The 16,895-nt window shown below is 37.4% G+C and overlaps 1 protein-coding gene across 1 annotated transcript in view; it reads right to left on the bottom strand.

The window, feature by feature from the left end:
* The window catches only part of PLD5 (phospholipase D family member 5), a 130,395-nt gene extending 121,268 nt beyond the window's left edge, over window positions 1-9,127 (bottom strand). Inside the window, exon 1 of the mRNA XM_018916349.3 lies at window positions 9,021-9,127. Coding sequence (XP_018771894.2) covers window positions 9,021-9,023 — 3 coding nt within the window. The 5' untranslated portion in view covers window positions 9,024-9,127. The remainder of the gene's footprint in view (window positions 1-9,020) is intronic.
* Between the last annotated feature and the right edge of the window lie 7,768 nt (window positions 9,128-16,895).

The following is a 16,895-nucleotide window of genomic DNA, read 5'->3' as shown; positions in this document are numbered from 1 at the left end:
TGAAAGACAGTTTGGACTATCTAAATAATTTTTATTTCAGGAATAGATAAGCTCTTGTGCAGATTTCTAAACCAAGGAATCAGACATCTGGAGATCTCATTGTCGTAGCTTAAAACCTTATTTTTATACTAGTTTTTCGCATCTTTCTGTGAGTGGGAGGCTGTGAGCATGGGAAAGAAAATATTAGCTGGCTAATCAGTAACTTCCCATTACAAACAAAGCCAGTTACACATGGTTTTCTCGGGTTTGTACAACAATACCAGCCAGATTCTGGTGTAACTTATGAAAAAATTGGTCTCCTGCTAGGTATGCATTTGTGCAGGTGGTTTACAGTGTAATAATAGAAGTGATGTGTGCATGTAGTTCAGTAACTAGGATTCAGAAAAAAAAATCTATGTAAAAAGGGAAATGAGGTGCTCATTCCCTTTATTTCTCTATGAGAGAAAATACACATGCTAAAAATGAAAAAAAAAAGGTGACAGGTGGCAAAGAATTATTTGAATTATGTTCCAACTCTTTAAAGAATTCAGCCATGGGAATTCTCATCTTTAAAAATACTTTGAAATGTTCAGAATGTTATTCTCTGTGGTGTTTCCTGCAAGGTTTGGGGTTTTTTCCACTAATTAAAGCAAGAACAAACAGCACTGAATTTTAATTAACTATCAGGTACATCAGTTTCTATTCCAAACCTCCTCCAGGAAACAACTATTTTAGAATTTAACATAGAAGAGTGTTTATAACAAAAAATAATATGCTTCTCTCTGCAGCCTAGTGAGTGCCAGACCCTAAAGATAGTAAAAATCTTAAGCTAAGCATGGTCTTCTGCTATATCTATTTCCTTAGACTATACTGTCCATTCAGAAATTGTGCTTTTGATTAAAAAAAATACATTTGCATTTACATAACATAGTCTGAGATCAGACTCAGGAGAAAATATACATGCCACTACTGAAAATGGAAGAGATTCTGCAAATTTGCCATATTCAGCTGTGGGTCTCACTTTGACTCTTAAAACTAACAGCACTGACTTTTTCTAAGGTGAGATGGTGACACAGGTTTAGGTTTTGAAACCTCTTAATACCCGAAAAAAAATCAGTGTCATGGTTTTGGTCAGGATTCCTTCTTGAAATTAACGCCAGCTCAATGTGACATCTCTCAATGAACCTTCCCCTAAGTTTAACTGCTGTGCCAGTTACCTTTCACCATATACTCTCCACAGCACTTCTTCATCCAGGCCTAGACCCAAAATGTTCCACTCTTGGTGAAGATGCCCCAGCCATGGGCCCAGGCAGGGTCAGGGCAGAGAGTGGCAGCCTTGGCCCCTGATATCCTGTCAGAGCTCCTAACTGATGGTCAGTGCATCACAGAGCACCCCCAGGAGACTCCAGCTCCTCACATCAAGGATTTTTTTGGGCAACACTTAGAGCACAGCCCACAACATGTATTTTTGACAGAGAATTTCCAGGTGTATCTAAGCTGTCCATTGTTACAAACAAATGTTACCACACACATTGCCTACAGCTTCGTTTGGAGACAGCTGAAACAAAATCCACTGAAGCCTTTTTCTCCCCACAGAAAACGAAGAAGTAGGAGGGGAACTGAACACCCTTTTTTTTTTGTTGGCTTAGGATGCAATTAATCCCAGAAAACTCTCAACACACCCAGCAGTAAGCACTTGCCCAAAGCAACCAACTCTGTTTTCATTTCTTATGTCTGAGTCACTTTTTAAGTAGAAGAGTATTTAGCAGCAGGTGAATTAATATCATCACCTCTTCTGGATACCTTTAAACAAACATGGGTATGATCCACAGCAGTGGCAACTATGCATGTAATTAAAACTAAATTAAACAGACAGGAAAACCTAAACTTTGGAGAATTTCCATGGTTCTCATACTTCTGGAAGAGCAAATAACTTTTAAGCTACAAAACAAATGTTTAAAACAGTGGCCTATATTTGAGCTGTATTAAAATTCCCGTGTAATATGTTCAACAAAAATTTTGATCAAAAATTATTTTGCTGAAGACAAAGATTATTAGGAAAAAAATGCTGTGTTACAGATAGGAAAAAAACTGCTAAGAAAACCTTTATACCACAGATAAATTAGTATTATGCACTATCATTCCAGGAAAGTAATTTTTTCCCTATAATTATCTATTGCTATAAAGTACTTTCTCAAGCAGCATCTTGCAGGTATCTTTTACATGCATGAATTTAATTATATTGTTCATGAAAAATCCTCCTACTCTCTCATCACTGACTGGAAGCATATATTTTATGTGCTTCCCTACCCCCACTGACACAGTTAGAGAGAATATTTCACTGGAGCATGATCCACGGCAAATGCATGACTTCCATGAACCTGGACTAGAAAATCTATGAGGCTGAAACAACTGGTAAAACAATTAAGGTCACTCTACATGAATGTTTTTTTCACCTTCTAGATTCTCCCACAAATATTTTTACATTTCTTTACACTAAAAAGAGACTCTAATCAACAGTAAAGCCAACTCCATTCGCAAATTTATAAAAGAGGCGTAGCATTTTGAGGACTTGTGATATGCTGACAACCCAAAATCTGCTACGCAAACTAATGTTTCACAAAGTCATATAAAATTTTAAAATACTGCATAATAAAATTCCCTCTATAACAGTTTCTAAATTGCATGTTCTTTGTTACAATGCACTACACCAAAACTGTTTTATTCAGTTGGCTTTCATTTGCCATGACTTCAAGGAGTTCTGAAAATTATGCAGTAGAAGGATTCATGTTTATGCTGGTACACTCATAAACCTGTTTATGTTTTTCCAAGCAGGTCACTCTAAATGAATGTGTCTTATTAGGCTGCAGGACTACTGCCTATCCAAAGTAAAATATCTAAATACACATTTGGTGAAAGTTATAAATATTAAACTTGTGGAGGTGTTTGGCTTTTCTTTTCTTCAAAAGGAAAGAACAGGCAACACATTTGTTCTGTGGCACACAACAAATGCTGTTAATTGCAAGCACCAAAGGATTAAATTGCTGCCACCCTACAGCATTGCTCTCAATCCCTACAAAACTATATCCACAATAACAGCTTCCTTGTAGTTTTGGGGTTGTTTTAACACACTTAAACCCAGAATAATGACTGCCTCCTTTCTTGGAACCTAGCAGCATGGCAAATACCTGTCAACCTCAAACCCGTCAAATCCACCAGGATCACTAAGACAGAAAACGCTTTTGGGACACAGTCTTTCAAGCTCTTCTTCAACTTCCTAGAAGACCAAACTAAGCAGTTGGCTTTGGATGATGAATACATGAATGACCTTGAAAACAAATGGCACAGCTGGAGACAAGGGAACTCCACTTGCTGCCTACAGGACCACACCAGCACTGATGGACTGAGGAAATGCAGTCCCTGAGCAGCCCCAGTGTGCAAAGAAGTAACAGCCAGCTACAAGCATCATTTCATGACAATCTCTGCAGCAAACAAATACTAGTAGAGACCTTAGTATATTCTGCCTAAAACATCCCTAGTGTGTTATATTCATCCTTCACACAGAACTCACTTTTTCATGCTTTCATGTACAAGGAAACCATTTTTCTTCTACCTGTGCCATAGCAGAGGAATTATTAGATGCAAGTGCTGATTTTGTGATCGATCCTCTGTAATAGTGGAGTGAGGAGTAGGCAAAAAATAGTTTTTTAAAGATGCCTAACACTTTCATCAATCCTTCAAAGAGAAAAATAAGAAAATTAACATTAGTGCATACAAGTTTAGTCAGAAGAAAATCTAAAAGTTTATTTGACTTAAAAGACCTTTTTCTTAAGTTATCAAGCACTCTCTAAAATTAGCCCCTTCTATTTCTTCAATGAAAAGAAAAAAATACATGAGGAACATTTATTTTTATGACATAAATTTTATAGGCCAGTTTGATTTGTTGGAAGATCATTTTTATGTGAATGATTTAGAGGTCTGCAATAGCTCTTTAGTTACTCAAGACCAAATGGCCCAGACAGCATGTTTCTCCCAAATCAAGTATATATTCTTTCAAAACTTAATCTCTGGAATTACTGCTAGTTTAATCTCTACTGCATTAGACAGATTTTTTTTTTCCCTCTGAAAAGGAAGAAACACAACAAAAACTGCTAAAAGTAGGTATTTACAGGAAAAGAAGCTTAATCAGAGGTGTAGTCTTAACATCCTCTTTCTTGCCAGTTCTTCCAAATGGCTATGTAGCCTCAGTGATCACCTGACCAAATAAATCCTCATTATATGGCTGACAGAGTTCTCCCTGTTACTAGACATGTGTATGTCCAGTCAACAGGAAGAACACGCCAGCAGCCTCTAAGGCCTCTAGTCTGGTAGCCTGACACACATGCACCACCTCCTATACTAAGACAGGGAAAATTATCACAAAAATCCTGTCACGAAAGCCACATCACATAAGGGGAAAAAAGGCTGCAACACAAGATCTCAAATTCTCTGAGCCTTTCAAAAGGTTAGCACTATGAAGTTTTAATCCATGGCTATTAAAAAAAAGGACCCTCTTATGGTAATGGAGTCAGAAGTGTTAAGGGTTTCACCACCAGATTTATCTACCATCTTTGCCTGAATAAGGATCAACACCAGAGATTACCAACCTTCTGCTGTGGGGTCCAAAAATCTTTCTGAATCCAAAACCTCTAGTCAGATATGCAAGGTGTATATTGGTGAGAAGAATGAAGCAGAGCTCCAACACAGGGCCAGAGGAGTAGACAGCTCTCACTTCCAAGCTGAAAATTCATTATCAAAAGATACAATAAGGCTGCCTATAGTCCAGGTCAGACCACAACACTGAAAAACATCTAAATGAAATATTCATAACAACAGATGTACAGTAGACTAAAAACCCTAGTGCAACGTCTAGAGAATTCCTTTAGGAATGGCAGCTTCTCATCAGCACTCTGTGTAGGGAAGCAAACCAGAAAATCTACCCAAACTGCACCATGTCTCCCACCACTACATATTACCCATCACTACATATTACCAATCCTCAGCTTTGGTTAGAGCTCACTCTTTATACAAGTGCTGGAAACATATCCTTCAGGGCACAACTCCATAACTTGCTCTTCTTGCATGTGCACAGTATCAGGTGGGTATAAAGTTGTCAGTACCTTTTTATCTTCTCTAGACTTCCTTTACTTAAAAAGTCCATGGTAAGTCTCAACCTTAATTGTTTTCAGTATACACAGTATAGTCATGAAGTACTAGAACAATTATTTAAGGAAAAATACCATGTTGCTATGAGGATCCTAAAATATATGGGAAACACAATTTTCTCCTGATATTTCAAAACACTGCAAACACCATGATGCAAACATTAGGCAGATGCAGAAAAATATGTATTATCCAGCCACCTTCTCACTAAAGCTGTATTCCTCTGGAAGCTCTTCTCATCAATTATTTTACCTAGAGACCAGATTGACCTTTATCCCTGCCTTCATTTTCATCAATTTCATTTCTGATGGCATGACAGGATCAAAGCCAAAAGGACAGAATAATGCTAAAAGCATCAGTTTTTAATAGTTTCTTCACATATCCCATGGCTGAAGGAATAAAACCTGTCTTGAACACAGATGCAGCAGGCATGCCAATACATTATGTAAAACACAACAAATAATTTATAACTTCCTGAGAGCAACTCACTTTAAGTTATACTACCAGTGTAATGGCACTGCTTAAAAAGATGGATTTCAGTGAGCAAAACCTGATCTGCATAGTAAGTTAATTGTAGAATCAAAAGGCAAATAGCTTAAAAACATAATCCTCCATCACCTAAAAAACTAATCCTCTTGCATAAACCTGGCCTGCTGACATATTTTATTCACTGAAAGTATTCAGGCTCCGTAAACATGGATGCTGATTTTAAAATACAAATTTATTTCATTACAAGTAAATGATAATACATACATATATATATATATATATATATATATATATATATATATATATATATGTATATACACTGAGATATTTCAACATTATATTTCAATGAAAGTTCAATGTGGTTTATTTTCATCCTTCACAAACAATATTCATGGAGCATCCAAGAGTGTATTTCACTCTAGAAGAGTGCCAGATTTACTGGTGTGGTAAACAGCCTGACATGCAGTTTTTTAACCTAGACCAAGTTGTACCAAAAGTTACTTGGGACACATAAGTTAATACCAAACACATGCACAAAGCTATACTGCAGCAGATTCCTTCTGACTACTGTCAGCAAGAGTACTTCTGAATGAACAAACTTATTTTTTACCAGAAAACTGGCAGAATAACATAAAAGAACAAAACCTGAGAATATTAAGTCTTGAATCAAATTCATAGCAGATGCAATTTGCTATGCAGTCATAGCTATGCAGTTCATAGCTAATTTCCTTTCTTTAAACACATTTTATATTACATATAAAGTCCACAGCTTACATATTTATAGTATACCTCTTTAAATAAGGATTACATTTTCAGGCAGATTATCAGACTTCAATTTAGTTACTGAAACAAAAAAGATGTTTCGCCTAAATTCATCTGGAGGAATAATACATCCAATTTTGAATAAGCTTTTTTAAATTCTGCATCAGGAAGACATTGCAAATGAACTTTGCCATACCACACATATCCCTTTTATTAATTATACTTTATTAGAATTTAGCACTGTGATAGACATGTCTACAACTTTTTAGTTTTTCTGGTAAAGGCAGTACATTATTTATAATTTTACTTTTGTTCTTTAGACTTACTAGAAAAAACACTTTAAATAATTAAAGCTGATATCTAATGCATTTGACAGCTTGCAACTTGGGCTTCTTTAATACCATTTACTATTTACATTCTACAAGACATAATATAATCTAAAAAGTTTAAGTGAGAGGCTGTTCCCTCTGGACTATTACTGCAATTTATTACATTGCTGACTACTATTAAGGGTGCACCTTTGGGAGATGTGTGTGGTGTATGTTTCTTTTTTTTTTTTTTCCCCCCTTCAGTAACTTATGCAAAATCCTTGGCCATCCAAATGGAAAGAAATAGACCCCTTGTGAACTCACTGCTTTAGTTACTGAACTAATCCATGTCAAGCAAGACACAATGTACGTTTACTTTGGCTAAAACTTTATTAACAGCAACTATGTGATAGTACATTAATGTCATTTTTCTAGAAGGAAATGTTTTTATTAACTTGATGGTACAGAAGCATAATCTGCATTTGACTTATGTAGAAACTAGAAAACTACGGAAGTGGAAATATATGTAACATCATTTTTTATTAATTATGTTCTGTGATCACAATAGGCAAATGCAGCCTGATCTCCTACCTCCAGCATTTTCCTGTAAAAAAATTTGGATGCAAGATAAAAGTAACTATGGGCACAGTCTTCTCTGACAACAACAATATATTCAAGTCTCTTCAGTACAGCAGTACTGTTTAATGGTTACTCAACATAGGGGATTTTTTTGTCCAAAAAAAAAGCAATGATAATATTAATAACAACAACAACAACCAATATTAATAATAATAACAACAACCACGACCACACATAGATTCATACTAAACATCTTTCCAAGAACCTTACAGCCTGGTTGCCATTCAATTATTGATTTTGCAATCCATTCTTCATACTTAGGAAGAAGACCATAAATTTTTAACACATCAAAGTGCAATGTCTAACATGAAACATATAGGCTACGATACCATGATTGGCTTAATGACTTTTATTTCAGTGAAACCACTTAGAAAAGGAAAATATCAGAAAGAATTTAGTGATAGTTTTAGGGTTTTTTAATTTTTGTACTGCTGAGAAAGAACAAATACACAACAAAGATAGAAAATATAAATCAAATATTGTTTCCCATTTGCTGTACACTTTTCAAAGTCTTATAGCTATTCTGTTAAAAATCTCCTCTTCCGTTTGAATCACAAAGAGAATCATTCCCTACACATCAAGCTGGACTGTCAAGTAAATGTATTTCAGTGCTCTTCAGACTTATTTAGTAATTTGTTTTCCTTTCACCCTGATATACTGTAATGTCCTAATCAATAAATTCCTGGACTTAGTATGCCCTTAAAATGAATGGCTGAGTTTCCACACAGGAGATTGGGCTTGATGTTTATTTCAATCAATACCTACCCCCAATCCCCAAAATACCCCAACAAAACAGTCTTGACAATGAGTCTTGGGAGTAAACACTCCCAAGATACGTTTCCTCCCTCCTGTTCTTAAATACATAGAAAAATGCTAATATGCATATTTTTATTCTATTCTCAGGCATTTTTAAAGCCATTAATAGCATTGGTATCAATTTACACTCTATTTAGATCCCACATTTATATGCTTTATATTCTACTTCTATTGTTTTAATGCTTAGATCAGAATATTTAAATTGGTACAAATAATAAATCATTATTCTAAAAACTTTTCCCTGGTTATTTTTCCCACCAAATAAATGCACTAGAGAAACAATGTAATTTACAGGTTTTCATGGATTGAAAAGCCAGAAAAATAAAAACTTCATAGCTCCCTAAAAGTCAAAGGCATGTACTGAGCAGATCTGCTTCTTTCTAAAAAACAAAACCCCAAAACCCCTACAAAAGTAACCATATAAACATACAGCCTGCATGAGTGATTGGCATAGGTTTATTTATATTTTTATGTATAAAGTCTGTGTCAGGGATTATTAATCCAAAATCATTTTAAAATCCCATACAGCTGTCCTTCTGAAATAAACCAAGTTGACAGATTTACAATTTACATCAAATACTCATCAGCAATCTTTCCCAGTTTTAAAATATTTTATATAAGCTGCACAACATGTTCAGTGCCAGATATATTTGTCATCAACTTGCATTGCTGTTCTCTTGCAGAAAAAAATCATAATTCCTTTCCATCTTACATACTGGGTTTCTTTTTTGTTTTAAATACTGACCTTTACTAATTTCATCATCTTTTAAACATTTTTTACAGAGTAATAACCTTGATCTGGTGAAAGAGTAAAGAGCTTCTTACCATCCTGATCCAGTATTTTCCACGTCTCTGGAGTTCAGCAGCAAGGAGCTGTTGCTGTTGCACTGCTTACTAGAGACACTGGAGGCTTTGGAAGCAGAGAATGTTTTATGTGGTTAAAATGTATCACCACTGATTATATTTCAGTCCCTCAATTCCTAGCCTTGATGCTCTGGAAATCAGCCAATCCAAGTGATAAAGAGGTTTGCAACAAGAAGTTGCAGAATTTCCACAGTGAATGCTTCATGGAAATGTTTTGCTTCTTGATGCTTGTTTTTTTATATCCACTAAATGTTAAAATAAATCCTGGCTCCCTTTTCCCTCCGTCTCTTTTTTTTCCCCCTAAAATGAGATTCATATATTGTTCACAAGGGACTTTGGCATTTGCTATAGCTAGGCACAGTGCAGAAAGGCATCATGCCAGATTATGCATACATCTCAGCCAAGATACCTGAATTTTGACTTGCAACACACCCTGTTATTCCAAACATGGATCTTCCTAAGCCAAAGCTCCTTACTGCCAAAATACAGTGTTTTTGTTAGGCAGCCAAATGCCCCTTCAGATTAGCTAAGAGCATCTTTTATTTGCAGTGTGGTTGCTCTTTGTTGGCTTTTCTTTTTTTTTTTTTTCATACTTTTTTCCCTAGGGAAGACAAGGTGGTAAGTTCCAAAGGGATTAAATGATCAACTGGCACTTCTACTGAAGCTTCTCTCAAGAAAAAATTTCACACAGAAAATTTCACACAGCAAATTTCCCTGCAATGCCACAACTATGATTAATTACTCAGTTAACATTATAACCATCTTAATGTTCTCTCTTAACGGTAGCTCAGGATGCTTCTCTGTTTTGTGTGATAAAATAAAATTTTTAAAAAGTCCAAACAAAACAAAACCAAAGCAAACAAACAAAAAGCCCCACAAAAACCCACAAAAACCCCACAAAAACCCAAAAATTAACTAAACAGGCAGTCCTGACTCCATGGTGTTATCCAAATAACACCTCACAGTAAGAGGCAACAAATGGGAGGTAAAGGGAACCAAGTCAGATTACTGGTTAGTTTAACAGGAACTTAGAATAATTCCTTAGGCTTTTTGGGCCTCACAATAAAGGGGTTTTAAAGAAAGGATTATCAAAAGGCTATGGGAACTACCTTGGAGATGCTCTCAAGAAGAAAGCATATTATTGTACTAAGAGAGCGTAAAACTGAGTCTGAAATTTTAATGAGTAATGAAAGAGGATGGAGTGATGCTTCTGCAACAGCTGAGAATTTATAAAGGTCTAGAAAAGTGAAGACCATGCTCTGTGCAAGGTAGGAAAATAAACTCAGAAGAGATGTCTGTGGGCTTTTCTATTCTGTTTGCAAAAGGGAACAATAATGATTTTCATGGAATCTGAATGGGTATGAAAGTGCAGGACTGACCTGAAGAACGCAAGGAAAAGGATGCTGGACTAATTAGAAAGGCTGTTTAATAGGGAAGAAGAGCTGGATGGCATATTCAAATGTTTGTTGAAACAGCAATGAACTTACTTTAAAAATTACATTAAAAATAAGATTTAATCATCAATAACCCTGACAGTGTCATTTCTGAACTTAGAGAAAGAACTAAGTAATAAATGACATGTGTTATGAACACCCTGGCAAGATTAGGTTGTTTTCTAGAGTGACACAGAAGCAGCAGGAAGGGAGTCTGCAGGAGGCCTGTTTTAGCCATGTTGAGCTGTTGACATCTAGCTGAACAGCCACAAGAAGCTTTCTTTATTCCAGACCCTTCTTGTTCAGCCAGAGCTAAAAAAATTCATTTGCAAGGCATCATGGCAAAGATGAATTTGACTTGTATTTACAGATGAGCCTGTCTGATGCAAATAAAAGGACCACAGTTCAATCCCTAAGAAAAATAGCAAGATGAAGTGGAAAGAGGCACTGAAAGGCCAATTAAGCAGGTAGAAGGGTAAAAACCCAAGCAAACCAGGTTCTATGAAATCAGGAGAGACAAAATTTCAGGAAGAAAAATGGACAACAGTATACAAGACACCTTACAGGACAATGAAAATCAGTAGACAGCCCTAGTTCCATTGTTTGACCAGAAAGCTGTCTACAGATACTTTGTCTCAAGCAACATCAGCAGCATGGAAGGAGCAGAAGAGGCATGGATTGGTCAGAGCACAGTGCCACAGCAGAACTCAGGCAGTATCCATAAACACCTCACTGAGAGCCAATAGAGAATTCTGTGAAACAATTTGATTGCAATCAATCAATCTGGCTACAGAGGTCTTGCACTTTTTAGAAGTAAAAACTTTTCCATCAGAAAGTTTTCAGTCATCTTACTAGTCTACACAAACCTTTCCTGTAATCCTTGAAATTTATGAAACCCTTATGCTCACAAAGATCTCTGCTGGGATAGTGATCAGATGCCAAATATGAAGACATGCAGCCAAGTGGTGCTCCTGCATATTTCTACACAAAATGTGTATGGGACAGGGTGGCATGGCCCTATGCATATGCACAAACAATCTTCAACTCTGCCTTTCAGTCAATGAAGCCGGAATACTTCAATTTTTTACTGAAAAATAATTCAATTATTGAATGCATACCAATTTCAGAATGAATTGCCACAGTCTTCTCTCAATTAAAACATACACCTCCCAAATTCAAACACAAATATCACCTCCTAAATTCTTTACAGAAAAAACGCTATCATGCACCTGTACAGGCAGAAAAAACAATTCAAGTTGACTAACTTACTTTGGCATTAGCACACCTGCTTCAAAACAAAGCCACCTTTCCCATTTACTTTGAACTCCCTCTAACACAGAAAAAGAAGTGACCACCGAGGGAAAGAGTTATGTACTGATAGAGCTGCTCAAGTTTAAATGTTAACTCCAAATTCTACATCTATAAGCCTTAAAGATGAATTTTTTTCTTCTTTGAATTATTGAAGAATCCACAAGCAATGGGAACTTAAATCTTCCAGAAGGGTCCAAATTTATCCTTTTTATGAGGAAACCAATTCCTTCCCAAATTAGAGTTAAAACCTGTAATTTAATCCTTGCTGACTGGTTACAGCCCTATTGCCAGACTTTACCCCTCTCAGCATATTAACTGCCAACATGAGCTCCTTGCTTCGGAGGCAATTTCAAAAATACTCAAAGGCATCTGATACATTTTTTAGGCCCCTGTAGAAATGTAGCTAGCAGGCAACATAATTTAAACACCAATTTAGATGACATAAAGTGCCCTTGAATGCTCTAAATGATCAAGGAATGCATACTGAAGCTATAAAAACTTAAGTTGGATTAAAAGTAATCCATCTTTTCTGATGAAAATAGGTTAGATATGGCAATACAAGTTATTTCACAAGTGTTCTTTGCAACATGTGATGATTCAGACTGGAGCCCTCAATCTGCAACAACTGAATGGTTGTACTAACTGGTATCAAACATAAAGCAACTGATCAAAGAACCGAATTTTTGCCCTGATAGAATTTCTTTTATTTTGGCATTTGATTGTTGACTGGAGAGAAGAGTTAAAAAAAAATTCTGGTTTTCATTTAATTAAAAATCCTAATAAATTAAAATGCAGAATTGTTGAGTTGTTTTGGATTTGCTTGAGACACAAAGCCCCAGGGACACACAATTATGGCTCTCTTGGGGTACTCTGTAAGTCTGTCCAAATTGTCCCTAGAGTTATGAAGCATCTTCTCTCTCCATGAGCTGTAAAAAATAATGAAAGTATCTATAAATAATTTGTTGTAAATAGATAAAAATAAACCATGGCTTGATAAGTGATAAGACAAAAACATGCAATATTATTTAGCATAACAGAATGAAGACAAACAAGATTAGTCTGCAGGAATTCTAAAAGTCAGCAAACCAAAACAGATGCAAAACTTCAAAGGCACCTAGACAAAACATGAAATTTATCAATAAAATACTTTGATTGTTTTTTGCTGTGAAAAAATATGCCCAAAGTGCACTCTGAGTGCAAATTGGTAAAATGCTGTAATCCTATGGGCTAAAAAAGTCAACTGAACACAAGAGTTCTCCATGCCTCCAAAAATCTAACCAGAACAGGAACTCCAGAACCAATTGACACAACTATAAAGGCCAGTATCAGCTCTTCATTGGTCATCAGTTTCATTAGCAACATAGAAAAGCATCAAGATTTGCAGGAAAAAAAATAAGTTGTAGGAAAGAAAGAGAGAAAGCAGAAAGATGGAAGAAGAGAGCTGGCAGAGGCGGGGTAGGGTGCAGAGAGGGGCAGAACTTCACAGTATCTCAGTCTGGTCCATCTTCAAGACTTGGTGGATCTACCAATAAATAGCCAGCTCAATAAGCAACCAACAACACTGAAAATAAGACTGATATCCCCACCTAGTCTGTTATTCTTCCACAAACACAGCCATATTTCACCATGCAAGAGGCTTTACCAAAATCTCAGATATAACCTACATCCTGAAATCACTCACTCACAATTCATATATTAATATCAATGAAACTTCCCCGTGGTAAAATCCTGTTCTTCAAGAGGACTTAAAAAAGATTAGCCTCATATACTTCAAATAATGTTCTGAAGCAGGAAAAATATTAAGATGTTCTACTGGCCTTGCAGGAAAGAAAACTTTTATGCAAAATTCTGCTTGTAGAGATTTGGACCTCACACAGCAGGAATACTTTCAGATCTTATGAAATTGGTACAGCATCTACAGAATAGAAGAGGCTCCTTATCAATTCCACTCTTCAAAGATTAAAACATGCCCTGGATGTTTAACATTACGCAGCCCTAAACTGATGTGCCAGCTCACAGATTGTAACTGGAGCAGGTGGCAGCTACTTAAAATGGGCAGTATCAATACACAGAGGATGATGGGCTGTCATTGCCGTCTAGCACAAACAATGCTTACATGTTTCAAAGAAATATTTTCCCTTTAATTTTGGGGAGCTGAAGGTGTGAGTTAAAGGTAAGAAGAGTTTCAAAATAAAGTCCATTGTATTAAAAAAATAAAAGACAAAAAAAAAAAAGAGAGAAATAGAAAGACTCCTTATCTATCTGATGCAGCTGAAAAAACATATGAGTGCTGCCTCCCAGAGTCCAGCTGCCTGGAACAAGACTTTCTATTTTTACAGTGATTCAGTGACCAAGAAAATCTCCAAGGGCTGAGAAACAACAACTATATTATCTTTCTGCCACTCTTCTGAGGGGGTCACATCACCCCAGCTCAGGTTTCACATAGATTCAGGCCTGTGTATTGCCTAAACAGCAGAGACAGGTATCAGCTTCAAAACAGAGCTGAATTCATCTCTCTCTCTCTCTCATATGCACATGAATCCTTGCCCACAAAATCTCATAAAGGAAATCAGAGTTAATAGACCCTCTCTCTGCACAGGTCCTGAGAATGCTGCACAGAAACTCGGTCTCCCACCACTCCTCCACCTGGAGCAGCCAGGTGGGCTTCAAGAGCCACTTCACTCCAGGGAGATGGCTGGGGGAGACAGGGCACAGAGTGAGATGCAGAGATGCTCTGAGTGGGTGGGCAGCTTCCACTCCCTGACATCAGTGTCAGCTACTGTTCCTCTGCAGGCTGCAGCCAAACTACTCAGAGCAGCACAGCATTTCTTGATCTAACCACTGAAATTAGCACACACTGTAATCATATTTTAAAGCCAAAAGCAGATGTAGAAGGAGTTCCATTTAAAGAAGTTTATTGTATTCCTTCCACCACAAAGTAGCACGAGAGACATTTTTACAAAATAAAGCCAAGTACAAAGAGCATGATCCTCTAATTTTAGGCAAAGGGAAACAAAAATTTCCTTTTTTTCATCATTAGTGAAGATCGGACACAGCCTTTAAATACTGAGAGTACAGTCAGTGTAACTCAGCAAACAATTCGTTTCGGTCACTGAGAAATGCGGTTGCCAGGACAGCGTTTCCTTTACAAACTTCCGAGGCCGCAGGACCCCGTGTCCGAATTCCAGGTGGGAAGCACAGGAGCGGCGGCGATATCGCCTCGGCCCGCGGCCACCGGGGGGCGCTGCAGCACCGCGGGCGCTGCCGGCGGTGGGCGCGGGGCCGCAGCGGTACCGGCGGCGAAAGGGATCTGAAATAACGCCGCCAGCCTGGGTCAAAAGGGTCCCACACAGGCTGTCGCGAGTGCTTAACAGGGCAGCGATTTTATGGAAAGAGCCTACGTAATGCAGACACTAAAAATAGCCGATTAGTATTTGGCCTGCCCTGTAACATTAGCTGTGTTGATGTAATTACCTTTTGTTTCCATGTGAAATTGCTCTTAATATGATTTTACTGGATCATAAAAGACATTTCATTCTGCTGCAATACTCTGCTTAATGCCAGACTTAAACTTTGGTAGAAGAGGGACGAAATGGCAGAAAGAGAAAAGGTGCTACCACTAAATTGAAAACAGTCAAATACAGAAGTGGAGAAAATGGAGCAGCCTCCAAGGAGATTTTCAGAGCTTTTTGTGACCTTAGGGTTACTATAGATAAAGGTGACCCATATCTGTTGGACTTCATTGGCCATGACACCTCTCCAAAACTGTCTTGAGAAAGCAAATGCCTGACAGACATGCTAGAGATGGGTAGGTCTGGAAAACTTCTGATGAAATGGGAGGCACAGCAGAGTACTACTGCAAAGTCAAATGGACAAGAAAATGCTCAGAAAGGCACTGGATGTCTAAGGCTCATATTCCTGCATGTCACAGTGCCTGTCAGGCATGGCAAATCCCAAGCAACAGGGCCAGGAGAGTGCCAAACTATTCCAGTGTAAAAAGCTCAGTGACAAATAAAACCTACTTTGAAAAGCAACATGTGAGTCTGCACAAGTGGTTCTCAGGGAAGGAACCAATCTTAAGAAAGAAGTGAAAAGTATTTGAACAGCACCACCACTTGCTCAGGTACCAGACACCATGAAGCAGGTGATGCTGATCTAAACCCACTTCCAAATGAAGAGTCATGAGCAAGAAATCAAGCAGGCAAATGACTGCTACAGATTTGTGAAAACTTGAGAAGTGTAGGTGTACACAATATGCATCTCCAGCACAGGCTGAGCAAAAAATGGACCTGCACAGTGCTGAAAGACATATGCAAGCTCAACATCCCCCTTACCTGACAGCATTTTGTGAAAAGACACAGCAAGTGGTCAGACAGCTGAACAGAAACAATCTCTGGAAATGACAGATCATTTGAAAAGGTGAACATAGCAGTGGATGACAATCTGGCCCACTTGTGCTAAGAATACAAGAAGAAAGAATAGTGAAGAGTTGATTTTAGTGGCAAGGTCTTTGAAACAATTCTAAAAACTGTGCACAAGCCTCTAAACTAAATTCTTTAACCAAAATATTATCCATGTTGCAAAAAGGAGAAAACTAATTTAAGGGATGGACTGCTGGCTTAAAAGATGGCAGAACAGTGAGTTATGGCTTTACCCTAAACTAATTAGGCCAAATACAGTTTGAGATCAACAGATCAAATCTTTCACTCATTTGACCAAGCTTAAAACCTGTCCATTTCACATAGGATCACAAAATTGATTATTCCATGTCCTGAGAAGTAAGAGGCTCCAACCTATGAAAAAGTCAAAGAGTCTTACAATAAACTCTGTAAATCTATGTTTTTAAAACAAAAGAAGTTGCTGAGAAAGAATATATTATCTCACTCTGGAGACTGATGCACAGAGCTGCCAGTCCAACATCCAAGAGCTTCAAAGTAGAGACACACAAATCAGAGTGATCATCTGCTTATAAACAGATACTCACAGTCACAAGAGACAAGTGCCTGGGGAGCAACACTGCTCCAACAACAGGTCTGAAAATGGTTTATGCTTACATAAACTATTGTGGGGCAATGACCATGGCCACAAGATC

This window comes from Serinus canaria, chromosome 3, assembly GCF_022539315.1.
Source record: "Serinus canaria isolate serCan28SL12 chromosome 3, serCan2020, whole genome shotgun sequence".
In the NCBI taxonomy this organism is placed as follows: Eukaryota; Metazoa; Chordata; class Aves; order Passeriformes; family Fringillidae; genus Serinus; species Serinus canaria.
Note: the sequence above shows the minus strand (reverse complement) of the source record. Positions and strands in the feature narration are given on the sequence as shown.